Genomic DNA, 14,965 nt, shown 5'->3' with positions numbered 1-14,965 from the left:
CTTTCTGTGTCACCATCTTGGCATTTTGATGTGATGACGAGTGGTGGATCTGACTGTGGAAATGCATGCTCATTGGCAACCGATCTGTCAGTCACAAGTCGGTAACCAATGCGCATATCCTGGATAATCCTTCTTTCTGACCCTCAGAATGACCAACATTTACATAATGGACTTAATGCTTTATACAGTATGATCTGAAATATGCTTATGTAGTGCTTTTCTACTCTAGTTGAGCACTCAAAATGCTTTTTACTACAATCACACACATTCATATAAGTGCTTTTTTCCTATACCTAAACACCTTTTCTAACATTCACACTATTATGCATCCATCAAGGACAACTCAGGGTTCAGTATCTTGTCCAAGGACTTTGAGGCACAGACTTGAGTAGCTGAATCGAACCACTGAACTTCCGATTGGAAACACAACCCACTCTACCTCCTGAGCCACAGCAACCCCGGTCAAAGTTGAGTCAAGTCAGAAAATGATTTTCCCATAGACTTCTTCTATAGGGGGAGAGATCTTCTTGCAACCACAGTTATTGCCCCCTTTTGGTCTTTAAAAAGAATGCAGGTTTAATTCACGTCTGTGCTGGATTCACTTTTAAGACCTGGAAGCAACGTCCGTCTTTTGTGCTATTTATAACTGAACTTATGAATTCCCTTTTGTCGTTTTTTTTTTTTTTTTTTTTTCCTTTAGGGTGGGAAGATCCCAGTGAGGTGGACGGCACCAGAAGCCATCGCTTACCGAAAATTTACCTCGGCCAGTGATGTGTGGAGTTACGGCATCGTCATGTGGGAGGTGATGTCATTTGGAGAGAGGCCTTACTGGGACATGTCCAACCAGGATGTAAGTGGTTGTAATCAAGAAACTTAAAACTACACACATACTTTCTTAAATATAATATATTTCATTTTGAAATAGCATATCAGGGCAGGGCATTACACTGTAAATGGAGAGAAAGGCAGGTATAGTAAAACATAAAGTGACTTAAGTACTAATTAAACATAAGATCAGCACTAAAGATTTTAAGTGCTCATTTCATGAGATGTTCCTGAAAATCAAACATTGAAGTTGGGTTTTATCGTGTTTCTCCGCTCCGATAGAATAAAAAATAAACTTGAATCTGGATAAACAGCCTCATTAAATTGAACAGCCATTTCCGTACAGATGCGGTTATAGATACACAATCAAGGGTAACTCATAAGGGAGGAAGCTGTAATAAATCACACATTTTTATCAGTCTGCATCACATAGCATCATTACTGAAGATGCCCTTGACTCTGACTTTGAAAGCAGACTTATTATGGGCACAGTTTCACACTATCCCCTTTCCTTCCTGGCCAGCTTTTGAGAGCAATGAATGATTGCTGAGAGCTCTGCTTTGTTCCCCATGTCCGCTTGGATAAGGTCCACGCACACAGGCATCAACACAAACACACACAACCATTGGATATAGTCCCATACTATGAGGTCTCTCTCCCTTAGCTCCCTTAGTGCGACAACTAGCCAACCATCAGGCCTCTATGGACCTCACTCCACAAGGACTGTCCAAACCAGCAGATGTTGCCTCAGTGGGCCAGCAGCAAACACTGCCTGGTGGGACTAGCACCACTCAGCATGTCCGGCTGCTCAGTCCACACTGTCTTACACACTTTAAACACGCTCACCCAAAAACGCACACACACTTTCCTTCTCCATCCTGCATCTTCTCACTCATTTCACTCTCACTCACAAACACCATAACCTCTGTTTCTCCTCTTCTCTTGAAATCCCTTTCACTTAATATTGCATCAAAGCTCATCTCTATACCCCCTCCTGTCTCCTATACCCTCACTTCTACCTTCTCTTCTCTAATACACCATTTGTCAAGAATGTGCTGAGATGCACTCAACTCCAGGGTGGAGCTGGCAATATACAGAGCAGCACCTAACTTTTAATGACTATCTTTTACACATGATCTTTCATCAGAGTTTTATCTTGCAGCTAAGCGCAAAAAAAAAAAAAAAAGATTAAATCTACAGACCGTCACCAGATCCATCAATTTGCAGCAATCCTGGTAATCATTAGTCTTTGCATTGTCTGGCTTTGTAGCTGCCGAATCAACAAAGTGTACCCCGTTATAATATATTTAAAATTATATAATTGTGTTTGTGCATTATTTAAATGAAAAAAAAATAGCTTGGAAAAAAAAAAAAAGATGAAGATTGGTCCTTGAATCATAGTCACTCCACTTCTACCAAAGGATCAAAAGTGCCTCAGGTTCTGATAAAACTCATATAATTCTTGTATTTTACTCTGACTATCCTTAAATTCTTTGTGTTAACTTCTCTTTAATGAGTCCAGGATAGCCTCTGAAGCTTTTAAAAGTCATGTGTCAAGTGGCTGTACTTCACAGTGTTAATTATATGCAATCTGTCTGTCCCTCCAGGGACTCCTTTCTAGAGTGACACTGCCTCCACTCTCTGTCCCCTCTCTTTCCTCAATCTGTCCTATAGGAGTGATATGTGATTGGATAGAGTCGAGGAAGGGCACATCATCCTGAATGCAAACTGTCATTTTATTGACCAGAGGGGGGTGTCCATATGGGGGGATTATAGCTGGGTTCTGCTGGCATTGTGTTGAGTCAGGGATGAGTTTCAGCCATAAAATAAGTCAAATTATTAATTTGTTTTTAACCAGCTGGTAGAAAATACTGTTACTGACAAGAATTTGTGTGGTATCGTGCAAGTGTGGTATTTAATGTGGGATTATTTGTTATCTCAATTTTTAAGAGACAACCTCCTGCCTTCTCTCTCACAGGTGATTAACGCTATTGAGCAGGACTACCGTTTGCCACCACCCATGGACTGCCCCAGCGCCCTGCACCAGTTGATGCTGGACTGTTGGCAGAAAGACCGCAATGTACGACCCCGCTTCACAGACATCGTCAGTACTCTGGATAAGATGATCCGCAACCCCGCCAGCCTCAAGGCTGTAGCCAATATTCCTGCAGTGTGAGTTTAAAAAAAAAAAAAAAAAAAAAAATCTTTACACATGCAGTAAAAAACATAAACATATTCAATCAGAAGCTGACATGAAGTACACACTTCTCTGTATACATTCTTCTGTGTTCAAACAGCATACATATGCATTCTGTTTTATCGTTTCATGAATTAAGTATGAATTTATTGCTATTGATTGCATCAAACTGCACTTATCCTCCCCGAGATTCTCTTTTCTCCCTCCTATCCAACCCCAGTACTGACTTCAGGAACTCTCACTTTTTTACCCCATAAAAATAGAGCAAAACACATTTAAAAAAAAAAAAAGATAAAAAATGGAAAGAGGCATCTAATTTACATATATATTCAGAACATATTCTGAACACATTTTTTTTTCCCTTACGTTCTGAGATACCGGACTTTTTTTTGGAGAATTTCTGGCACCCATTCTCATAAATTCTCTCAACGTCAGCCAGATTGGATGTGGTCTGTCTGTGAACTGCAACTTTCAGTTTTCTCTGCACAGATTTCTTTTTTCATTCTTTTCAGTTTCCGGGGTTACAGTTGTTTTGAAGCCATTTGTGTTGAATGCTTAGGATTGGTACTGTGTTGCCAAAGGTATAGAGTAGGCTCTGATCACGGTCCCTCATGTATCTTCCTCAGTTTACTGTTTAATTGGGACCAGTTACTGTACCTATCATCTGGGAAGAATCCATGTTATGTGCTCATTGTTACCAGTATTTGGCTAGTGGCATTCAAGGAAGGACTGGCAGTTGTATCTCAGAATATCAAATCTTTCTACACTTTTAAAATATTTTAGATAGATTCCAATATTCACTAATAAATTCTCTCTCCCTAGTTACCTTGCACCCTCTGGCACACTCACATGCAAACATGAGTATCAGCTTCACTCTCCTTCTCTTTAAGTCTCTCCTTAATATTGCATCAAAGCCCAACTATATTTCATCTCCACCCCTTTGCTCTTGGTGTTCTCCTCTGCACCAGGCCCTCTCAGCCACTGCTGGACAGATCCATACCTGACGTCAACACCTTCAGTTCAGTCGAGGACTGGCTTGCTGCCATCAAGATGAGCCAGTACAGAGACAACTTCCTCAACTCAGGCTTTACCTCCTTGCAGCTGGTGGCACAAATGACCTCAGAGTGAGTTCACCTGCTTGTGTGCAAGTGATGGGTTTCAGACCCATATGGCTCTTGATGGGCACACTTTTAACAAATGACTCAGTGTCAAGTGCGTGTATTTTTAGCATAAATGCACCCAGTGACTCAAGTGATTGCATCAAAGTTAAGCCTCAGTGGGAATTAAAACTACAACACGTAAGAGGAAATAACGTACTCACTGTGGTAAGAATATATACATCTTTGCAAGCTATGTATTACAACTATTATCTGTACTAATAATTAAGCATTTTGTCTTGACGGTGCTCTAAAAAAAGATGTGATGTAGATATGAATCCTCTAAATACACATTTTTAAAGAGGCATATTTTCACTTCTGCTGCTGATGCTGTGTTTGTGAAGTGCTTCAAAGCGGTGGTCATGACAGCATTTCTCAGAGCACTTGTGGTACCAACAGACACAAATATTGCACTTCATCCATTTTAATTAACAATGTTGCTTGGTCTACAAAATTATGTGAAAATGTAAATTCATTCCAACATTTTTTATTAAAAATATATGCTTGGGGCTTGGTAGCATTTCTGCAATGTCTTTGCAATTCAAAGCAACGTGTACTACTGAGTCTTCTCGCAGAGATAAAATTAATTTTGCAAATTTGTGGTTTTTGTTCATTGCCACTAGCTTCCCATTCTGAAAATTGTGCTTTCATTTATGGTGGTTTTAAGTCTGTGTGAGTACATTGGGTTATGATGATTTCTTGTTGGTGTTTTCTCTTCACATTAAAGCCATTTAATCCATCTTCAAAATAATGGAAATCCCTTCATGTTTTTCTTAAAAAAAATATTCCTGCTTTTCAGTTTCTTTCTCCATGTTTCTTTTTCTCTGCAGAGACTTGCTGAGAATAGGAGTGACCTTGGCAGGCCACCAGAAAAAGATCCTTACTAACATCCAGTCCATGAGGGTGCAGATGAGTCAGTCATCTACAACGATGGCATGACTACAGGAGGCGCTGTGCCATGGAACAGGCAGCATTCGAAGGACCAACAAAAATAGCAGCCCTCGAATGACCCCCGATCCATCGGAACGCGCCAGAGTCGAGACTATTGTCTTAATCTAATCCACTATCATGACAACAGGAGACCAGGGTCTACACTACCACATGGTTAACAGCTGTCACAATTCATGCAATCCACGACAGGAGTTCAGGGTCCAGACTTGACACTGTTTATCCATTTATCATAAAAGGGAGACCGATGTCCATTGGTGTGGTTATGAACTGCCATTCATGTCATTGTAAACCAAAATAACCAACAATCAGACATCAACACAATGAACTTCTCAGAGTGTCCGACTGTGGTAAAGTGAGTGATACCGTACTTCTGTTTTACGTGGACTAGAAGGTGTTAAACTTGTAAACAGAAGTGCGAGGCATTTAGAAACATGTGACCTGTGGTTTCACCCCTGCTGTCTTCAGTTTGTGCAATGAAGATGCCTTTACCTGGTGAGAAATAAGTTCCACAAAAAAAAAAAAAACAACAACAACAACGAGAAAACAAAACAATTACCAGTGGAAATAATTAGAGGGAGAAGCATACAGGGATGTATAGCAGTGCACCATTTTCAACTTTCACATCATCTTGTACTTGTTTAAAGTTTTGAAAAGTGTATTGTAAATGAACTGGTAAAAAAAAAATGATCAGAGCTTAGTTATATTTTTATCCTTTACCCTCTGTTTGTTTGTTTGTTTGTTTGTCTGTTTTATCATTATAGCAAGATACCGTCCACTTGTATTTTATCTTTAACACTACCTGTGGAGTCCTGGGTGGAGAGCCACGCTAAAGGACTTCTTAACCCAAGCCGCCCAGATTCAGAGAATATAAATATGTTTATCTCTTGCTAAATATGATTATATCTTTCATAATAAAACTTCATATTGAAGGTGATATAAATGCATATGTATGTACAGAACTCTATTGCATTTTTGGCAAAGACATGTTGACTGAATTCTGACTGACACATGCAATGTTTAGATTCCAGTTTCCTTTGGATAACAAGGGGCGCTGGGTTGTATGTCTCAGTGTTCCAGGGACTTAAGGACAATTTTGGGTGACTCTTAACTGGAGAAAATGTAAAAGGAATGGTTGAAGATTGATATTGTAGAATTGTATGAAAATTGCTGTAGGAGTTAAAATAACTGACAAACTATCCATTAACTGGAGGTAATGTTAACTGTGGGTGTACACATGCTGTCTCTTGCTGGTGAGCACTTAGTTGTACAGATATGTTTTATGTTTCGTCTTCTTTTTTAACCTGTTGTTTGTGTTGGGAGCGGTCAGCACCATCCATAGGGGCAAAGAACCTCCTTTCCTGCCCAGGACTGGCCCAAATTCACGGTAAGTGCCAGCTGATCGCACATGAAGAGCACAGCTTAGTCGAGTCAAGTTGCTCTACATGTGATAAATTTTATTTCAGGCAAATCCAGTTAATGTTTCTCATGGGTGCTGCAAATGTCTTGGCCGTGGCAAGATTTTCTGCAAGTTTGAAATGCATAGGAGAGTAGGCACCGGATATCACTGCGAATCAGCATCATTTCTCTACACAGTGAAAAATGAACATCTGGGCTGAAGTTTGCCAACAGACACCCGATGCCATTGCGATGAACACACAGGCTTAAACAGCCCACATGGGCACACTGCTCACAGTGTAGCACAGCCTCCGATCGGCTGCTGTAGCTAAGCTGCTGAGTTTATCTGTGCACTCTCGCTATATGCAGTTGCCAAATGGCTAGGCAAGTTGAAGGAAATTGCCATGGTACTTATGGGAATTTTTCTATAACTCTCAGCTGCATGAATTCTCACTTAGAAATGTACTAATCTTTCAGTTGTATTTGATTGCAAGGTCTCTACGTTATTCCCAGAAGTCAACATTTTGGAATATAATTAAGGGATATTTCTGCAGAGTGTACAAAGATGCTTCTCTTTCTTAGCATGGGAATACTGCTTTGATTGCAGTCTGATTGGACTGTGCTTGATTTTCTTTTTCCTTTTTTTTTTTTTAAGTACTTGTGGTTTTGCTGGTCACTTGTTTTGGGGTCAGACTTTTGGAAACCAAAAGCAATGTTGTTATAGTTTACAAATAAATGCATTTGAAAAAACAGTAAAAACAATGGCCTTTAAAAATAAGAGGCAGCACTCTTTCAGGACAGTCATAGAACAGCTCACAATTATCATGAACTATTTTGGTATCAATTCTTTGCAGTAGCTGTGACCCTGCTGAAATCCCTTTTGGCTCTATTTGAAGAGACATGAGTGACGATGGTCCTAACCACCTTGCATCCAAAATTAGAAATTGATGGCAGGCCCATTAGCAGATTATTAAGTGTACTTAGCCCTCTCAAGTCATCCTCCTCCTCCTCCTCCTCCTCTTTCTGTCCTGCCCTCTCTCCCCGGCTGCTCCTGCTGGCTGGCAGATCTCCAGCTCGTTTATCCTGGGTGTAACCAAGCTGTCCTGGGCTGTGTCTGGAGCTGAGTTGGGCCAGGGTTGGCCTGAGAAATGGTTGGCTACATGCTCTAGTGGGCTCAGGCAGGGGTGAAAACACCTGCTAAGGCCCCCCCGTCTGACGGGCATCTGATCAGCCACAGGGAGGGAGATTGATGGAACATAAGAAAACAAATACACACACACACACACACACAAATAGAGGAGCCCTCAGTTAGTTTATTCTCACGTCTGGTTTCCAGGCTGATGCTTAATGAGAAGAAAGTGGGCTGAGACCTGACAGAGTGTGTGCATATGTGATAGAAAGAGGAGGATGATTCAGTTAACAGGAGGGTGGGGTTGCATGGCAGACATGGCATGAACAAAGGATGGTTTTGATGAAAGTAAGAAAGTTAGTTCATTGAAGTGAATCAAACTCTTTTATCTTGCTGTGTGGTTTATGTGGCAACATCTCTTTCATTATATAAATGTTAATTTGCTTTAGTTTGGTAATGGAAAATACTGTAATCAAGCAATTGGTTTGCCTCACGGGCAAAATCAATTGCTTTTTCTATTCAATTCTCCGAGTCATTGATTTACCAAGTATTCCTAAATATAATCACATGCTCCTCAAGATTGGCATAAATCCCTTTCACTGAAGCCAGTGAATCAATTTGAATGCATTAGTCCTCTATTCAGCTCAGTCTCATGTATTTGCTTTTCAACCCAAGAGCCTGTGAATGAGATGATAGAATGTATTCATTATACAAAAGTGTAATTCTTTTTTTTTTCCATTTGCTCTGTTTGTCTTTCTAAATATCTGACTGTAATGACACTCCAGTGTGATGAATGGAGAGGCGGTTCGCCATCTTCCTCTGAAAGCTGTTTTGTATGGGAGCCATTCATCACACACTGGTAGAAAACACAAGAACTTGCTTGTTAAACGTTCCATGTGCTGCAACTGTCTGAAAAGTGACCAACGATGCTTTTAGCAGCAAAAATCATGCCTGTCATTTATGGATCAGAGCAGCGTGAGCCGTGCTCACCTGAAAATGATTTGGCATGACTCCGTGGAAAACGAAACTCATTAAACTTCTCCATTCTTCTTCTCTTCTGTTTCAGACTGGGAACTCAAAGATTTACACACTTATAAAAATGGCATACACCCAGCACTTGACAATTATATTCTCATGGATGTGCACAGTAAACACTAAGAAGAAGAACTAAGAAGTGAGAAAAGGTGAAGCGAAGCCTTTTGAGTATACCAGTCACAACCACTCTCTGTGATAAGCAATGGATGGGGGCGCTGACTGCGAGTGTGCACATGTCATAGTTTGTTTGTTTGTGTGTTTAAGAGAGAATGGATGTATGCATATCAGGCACATTTGTGTGTACAGACATTGTGTGCACAGGTACATTGGTTTCTTTTTTTAAGTTTGTGTATAGCAACCACTTGTAAATTGTGACAAGTACGTGTCAAGAGTTTGTAAGCTGTAACTTTCTGAGAACTATTGTACTAAAATGCACTCAATAAACGCCTTGGAAAACAAGTCAATCACATTATAGTCTGTGACTCACTGGACGATAATTCTGTTTTCATTAATAGTAAGTCAAGAACGGAAAGAGAGGAAGGTTATTATCCAGTATCACTACTGTCAGCGCTGCACTTGAGTGTGGTGTGACGTCTAATGCCTGGTTTCATAATGGCGAAGGAAATAAACAGCTTTTGTCACCGCAGTCTGGCTGGCAGCACATGTTAAAAGCCATCAGCCACTAATAAACGAGCAGTCACTCGGATTACACACAAACACAAAAAAATGTCTCCCCAAAAAAAAAAAAAAAGTGACAATATTTTGACAAACTAGTGGAAATTATCCTCTCTTCAAAAATCTTCGATAGTATTTGTGTCTCGGCCACGCGCATACAAACACACCAGCAGTTTCGCTACCTTCATAATTTCTAGTTGCCACAGAGACACTTTTAGGGTACTTCACACACCGGAAAGCATGTTGCACAGTAATGATATGGTTAATGAGGTGAGTCAAAGATATAGGGATGTATCCAACTCACAGCATTGCTCCATAGCAGTTTATTGACTCTAATTGATTGATAACATCCAGATTCATATTAGCAGAGGGACTGCTGTGCAGGGGCTGTGCCAAAAAACAGAGGAGGCCAACAAGATGAAACAGTCAATTTTCTCACTTCTCAAATTTGTGAAATTAAATAAAGTGTTTCAGTCATCAATTTGTCATTTTTATTAGGTGTATGAAAGGCTGTAACACAATAAGTGGTGGAAGTTGCCTTGTACAGAAATGGTTTATTAAAAATGTGGACACAGAGTCAAAAAAAAGTTGGGTAGCTGTGTAAAATGAACTGCAATTCTCATAAACCCATATTTTGTTCACAATAGAATAGAACACATAGAAAACATATCAAATGTTTCACCTGAGAAAATGTATCATTTTAAGAAATAAATTGGCTAAATTTGAATTTGATGGTAGCAGCATGTGTCAAAAAAGTTGGGAGAAAGTAACAAAAGCCTGGAAACGTAAGTGGTACTAAAAAGAAAAAGACGGAGGAACATCATGCAACTAATTAATTAGCAACAGGTCATTAAAATGAATCAGTATGAAAAAGAGCATCTTAGAGAGGCAGAGTATCTCAGAAGTAATGATGGGCAGAGTCTGCAAACACTGCAGCTACAAATTGTGGAACAATTTCAGAATAATGTTCCTTAGTGTAAAATTGTGAAGACTTTGAACATCTCGTCATCTACAGTACATAATATCAATATTTGATTCTGAGAATCTGGAGAAATCTCTGTGTGCAATTGACAAGGTCAAAAATCAATAGTGGGTGCCTGATTCTGTCATGGAAATCACTGCATAGGCGCAGTCTGTGAACACAGTTTGCTGTGCTATCCAAAAACTCAGGTTAAAGCTCTATCATGCAAAGAAGAAGCCATGTGTGAACGTGATCCAGAAACTCTGCCATTTTCTCTGGGCCAAAGCTCAAAATGAGCTAAAGTGACTAAAGACGAGTGGGACCATCTGGCTTATTAACAGTGCTCAGGTCAAAAGCCTGCATCTTCAATTGTATGCGGGGACATCAGTGTCTATGGAACTGGCAACTGAAAAGTCACCATCAATGCTGAAAGGTACATACAGGTTTTAGATCAACATATGCTCCAGATGATGTCTTTTTCAGGGAAGACCTTACTAAACTGCATACTGCAGCTATTACAGCGGCATGGGTTTGTAGTAGACGAGTCTGGGTGCTGAACTGACCTGCCTGCAGTCCAGACCTGTGAATTGATTTCATGATTTGGTGCATCATGAAATTGAAAATACAACAATAGAGGACTGACCCAGGACTGTTGAGCAGCTAGAATCCTCAATCAGACACAAATGAGACAACATTCCTCTCTCAAGAGTCAGCAGCTGCTCTCCTCAGTTTCCAAATGTTTACGGACTGCTGTTAAAAGAAGAGGTCATGCTACAGTACATGGTGGTAACCATGGCCCTATTACACCATTTTTTAGATGTGCTGATGCTGCCATAAAATTCAAAATGTGATTTTTTTTCCCCTAAAATGGTGCATTTTCACAGTTTAAACCTTTTATGAGTAAAATATGGGTTTGTGAGATTTGCAAATCATAGTGTTCTGTTTTTATTTACATTTTACACAGCTTCACAATTTGGTGGTGGTGGTGGTGGTGGTGGGGGGGGGGGGGGGGGGGGGGGGGTAGAAAATACTCCCTTTGGTATTTTTTTTTTAATTTGATTATAGAATATTGAAGGAGAGTGCTCTCACCCACTGGTTGACATTTGCTTGGATATATGTGTACAAAACAGACAGTGATAATAGTAAAAGTATATGAGGAAAAGCCATGATTAAAATGAGGTAAATAAAAGGCAATGTTAGAGATTATTGACAAACCTCCATGAACTCTAAAATCAAGTTTCTGAGCCACATAAGCTTTTTTCTACTACAAACACCTGGAAAATATAGACCTTAGGTTGATATAAGCAGCAAAATCCAAGGATGCTATTCATGCAAAGAAGAGATGTGAGCCTTGGTCTCCTGGGAAAATGGAGATCAGAGAACATGCAAAATCAAAATCTATAAAGATCAGAATCCATGATGTCTTTAATGTGCTGCACATTTATATGAATATCAAGCAGTCTCATTGTTGATGTGTTTATTGGCCAGGCATAAAGAAATAAAGTGAAAATGGATAAAAAAAACATCTTTTTATCTGTGTTTCCTCATAATTGGAAGTAAAATCTATTAGCCTGTAAAGAATAAAAAAATGACAATGTAGATTCATGGTAAAAAAAAAGAATGTAAAATGTCATTCAGTTCTACAGTAAGGTTTTAGATATCAGGACATACTGTCAAAAATCATCTGATCCTTAGTGGATCTGAGCAACACCACATGACTCCTGACCAAGTAATTATTTATTTGACAAAAACTATGGTATAATGCAGAAGCAGTGAGTGAAAAATTAAGTACAAGTAATTAAGAGGGTAACTAGCAGCCAGGTGCTGCTATTTAAATGCACTTCATTAACTGAGTGTTTTTTAACCTGTTTTGAGCCAAGGTACATTTTTTCATTGAAAAAAATCACGAGGCACACCACCAGTCAAAAAATGATAAAAAATGATACTTTGTAGCCCATAATGGTGCTTCAGCGGTGATCGCCCGGCAGTATAGGGTTATAATATGTATGCTGTGTGTGTATTTCAGATGGCTCTCATGTTGCAAAACTACTGCTGCAAACTGTCAGTCTGGGCATTCAACCGGTGCTTTGCGCCTCCAGTTTTTTGCTGTCGGGTTTTAAAATGGCAGGGTTGATTGTGGTGAAGGAGTCGCTGGCATGACTCCGCTAGTGACGACACTCCCTGGCCAATCAGTGGCATGCTGTACTCAGCGTCACATTTTTGTATCGCCTCTGATCGCTCAGAACCTCGGGTGAGGGAACGAAAAAGTACCTCCAAACTTGTACCAGTTACTAATGGAAACGCCTTCAAACCACGTCGAGTCGTCCCGTATGGAAACGCGGCTTTAGAACCTCGGGTGAGTGAGTACGGAAAAAGGACCGGCAAAGTGTACCTGATTTTAATGGAAATGCTGTCAAATCGCGGCGAGTCGTTCCGTATGGAAAAGCGGCTTAATTCTCTTGTCTCTACGTACAATGCACTTCGCTACCTGTTGCTATCTAGTCTAGTGATATGGAAGAGTATTACATGATTATGCTCCCAGTCAATATTACAGCACAGACACTCATGGCATATTAGGTGAAATTGGATAATTTCCCACGGCACACCTGACAATCTTGCACGGCACAGTAGTGTGCCGCGGCACACTGGTTGAAAAACACTGCATTAACTGATCATCAGCAAGTCCGACCACATCTATAAAAGCAGAAGTTTTGGCAGTTTGCTGGTCTGGAGTATTCAGGTGTGTGTTAACACAATGCCAAGGAGGAAAGACAGCAGTGGTCTCAGAGAAGTAATTGTTGCTGCCCATCAATCTTGGAAGGGTTATAAGGTCATTTCCAACCAATTTGAAGTCCATCATTCTACAGTGAGAAAGATTATTCACATGTGGAAAACATTCAAGACAGATGCCAATCTTCCCAAGAGTGGATGTCAGTAAATTCATCCCAAGGTCAGATCGTGCTGTTCTCAAAGAAACTTCAAAAAACCCAAAAGCTACATCTCAGACTCTACAGGCCTCAGCTGGCATAGTAAATGTTAAAGTTCATGACAGTGCAATTAGAAAAAGACAGAAGAAGTATGGCTTGTTTGGAAGAGTTGCCAGGAGAAAACATCTTTTCTCTTACAAAGAAACAAACAAACATGGCACCACAGTTTAGGTGTGCAAAGTTGCATCTGATCAAACCACAAGACTTCTGGAACAATCTTCTTTAGACAGATGAGCCAAAAGTGGAATGTTTGGCTATAACACAAAAACCAAACACAGGAAAATGCCAAGTACGGTGGTGGAAGGCTGATGATTTGGGTTTGTTATGCAGCCACAAGACCTGGGTACCCTGCAGTCACTGAGTCAACCATGAACTCCTCTGAATACCAAAATATTCTAGAATTAATCGTGAGGCCATCTGTTCAGTCAAAAGTGGATCACAGAACAGGACAATGATCCCAAGTACAGCAGCGAAGTTACAAAACAAAATGTCTGAAAAAGAAAAGAATCAAAGTGTTGCAGTGGTCCAATCAAAGTCCAGACCTCAGCCTGACCAGCAGGGGAGCTGTGGATAAATGAATGCCCACAAATCCCAATGAACTGAAGAAATGCTTTCAAGAATAGTGGGTCAAAATTCCTCCACAATGAGACATTAACTCTTTCATGCATAAACCTCAGTCAAGATTTTTTTCCTGTTTTTATTCCTCTTTAGGCATGAAAAAAAACAAAAAACAAAAAAAACAATGCTATTGAAATTTTGTTTATGAGCCTACTTTTCATGAAGTTACAAACATGTCCACTCAGCTGGACTCCATGCATTTGAATCCGAGAAATGAACCAGAGAAATGTGTAATTAACAAACCCGTAACAGAAAATGATTTTTGCATCCTCAGATCAACTGTCACTACTGCTAGTATTGACTAATCCTGATCCTGTTAATTACATTCAAACAACAAATAAAATAACAAAAACAACTTCCCATGACTGGCCAATAGGTAGCAGTGTATGGGATGATGCAGTAGTATCCACTGTGTTGACTGATATGCAACTATAATAACAAAACACATGCACTTTCAAGAGAACAGCTTGTAGCTGTCCATTGTGGTGACCACTATGCATGAAAGGGTTAATAAAGTCATGCAAAAAAAAAAAAAAAAAAAAAAGTTCTGGTATGTAAAACCTTAGAACTGAAAGAGGCCGAACTTTCATTTAACATGATTGTTCGTCCTATGACCCTTGAAGATGTCTTGGAGAATTCTAAAAAAACTCAGAAAATAGGAACTACAGTGCTGAGAAAATCTAAAAGCACTTACAGGCATGCAATGGCAGATGTAATTGTGTGCTGCGCTGAAGCTAGAATTTTTTGAACTCCTCAAAGCTATTTCACAAGTGGAAAACTTGTGAAATAGCTGGACACCCAGTGAAAATGATCATTTTATTGCTAAGGTTAATTAAAGAAAAGAAAAGAAAAGAAAAGAAAAGAAAAGAAAAGAAAAGAAAAGAAAATAAAAGAAAAGAAAAGAAAAGAAAAGAAAGAAAAGAAAAGAAAAGAAAAGAAAAGAAAAAAGAAAAGAAAAAAGAATACTGACTTGTCACAAAAGCAAAACAGTTTGGGAGACACAGACATGACAGGGCTTTTAATTTGAAATAGACA

The 14,965-nt window shown here is 39.7% G+C and overlaps 1 protein-coding gene across 3 annotated transcripts in view; it reads left to right on the top strand.

Moving 5' to 3' along the window:
- Window positions 1-9,148, top strand: part of LOC115795397 (ephrin type-B receptor 1-B) — a 170,057-nt gene extending 160,909 nt beyond the window's left edge. For 2 of the 3 annotated variants that reach the window (XM_030751287.1, XM_030751285.1), the window contains exons 13-17: window positions 701-850; window positions 2,804-2,997; window positions 3,991-4,146; window positions 5,010-6,514; window positions 8,721-9,148. In XM_030751287.1, the coding sequence (XP_030607147.1) occupies window positions 701-850; window positions 2,804-2,997; window positions 3,991-4,146; window positions 5,010-5,118 (609 nt within the window). In that variant the 3' untranslated portion in view covers window positions 5,119-6,514; window positions 8,721-9,148. Of the gene's footprint in view, window positions 1-700; window positions 851-2,803; window positions 2,998-3,990; window positions 4,147-5,009; window positions 6,515-8,439; window positions 8,514-8,720 lie in introns of all 3 variants that reach the window. The other variant, XM_030751286.1, reaches the window with a different exon arrangement.
- The last annotated feature ends 5,817 nt before the right edge of the window (window positions 9,149-14,965 follow it).

The sequence above is a fragment of the Archocentrus centrarchus genome, chromosome 17 (genome assembly GCF_007364275.1).
Source record: "Archocentrus centrarchus isolate MPI-CPG fArcCen1 chromosome 17, fArcCen1, whole genome shotgun sequence".
Lineage (NCBI taxonomy): Eukaryota > Metazoa > Chordata > Actinopteri > Cichliformes > Cichlidae > Archocentrus > Archocentrus centrarchus.
This window is presented reverse-complemented; position numbering and strand designations above follow the sequence as displayed.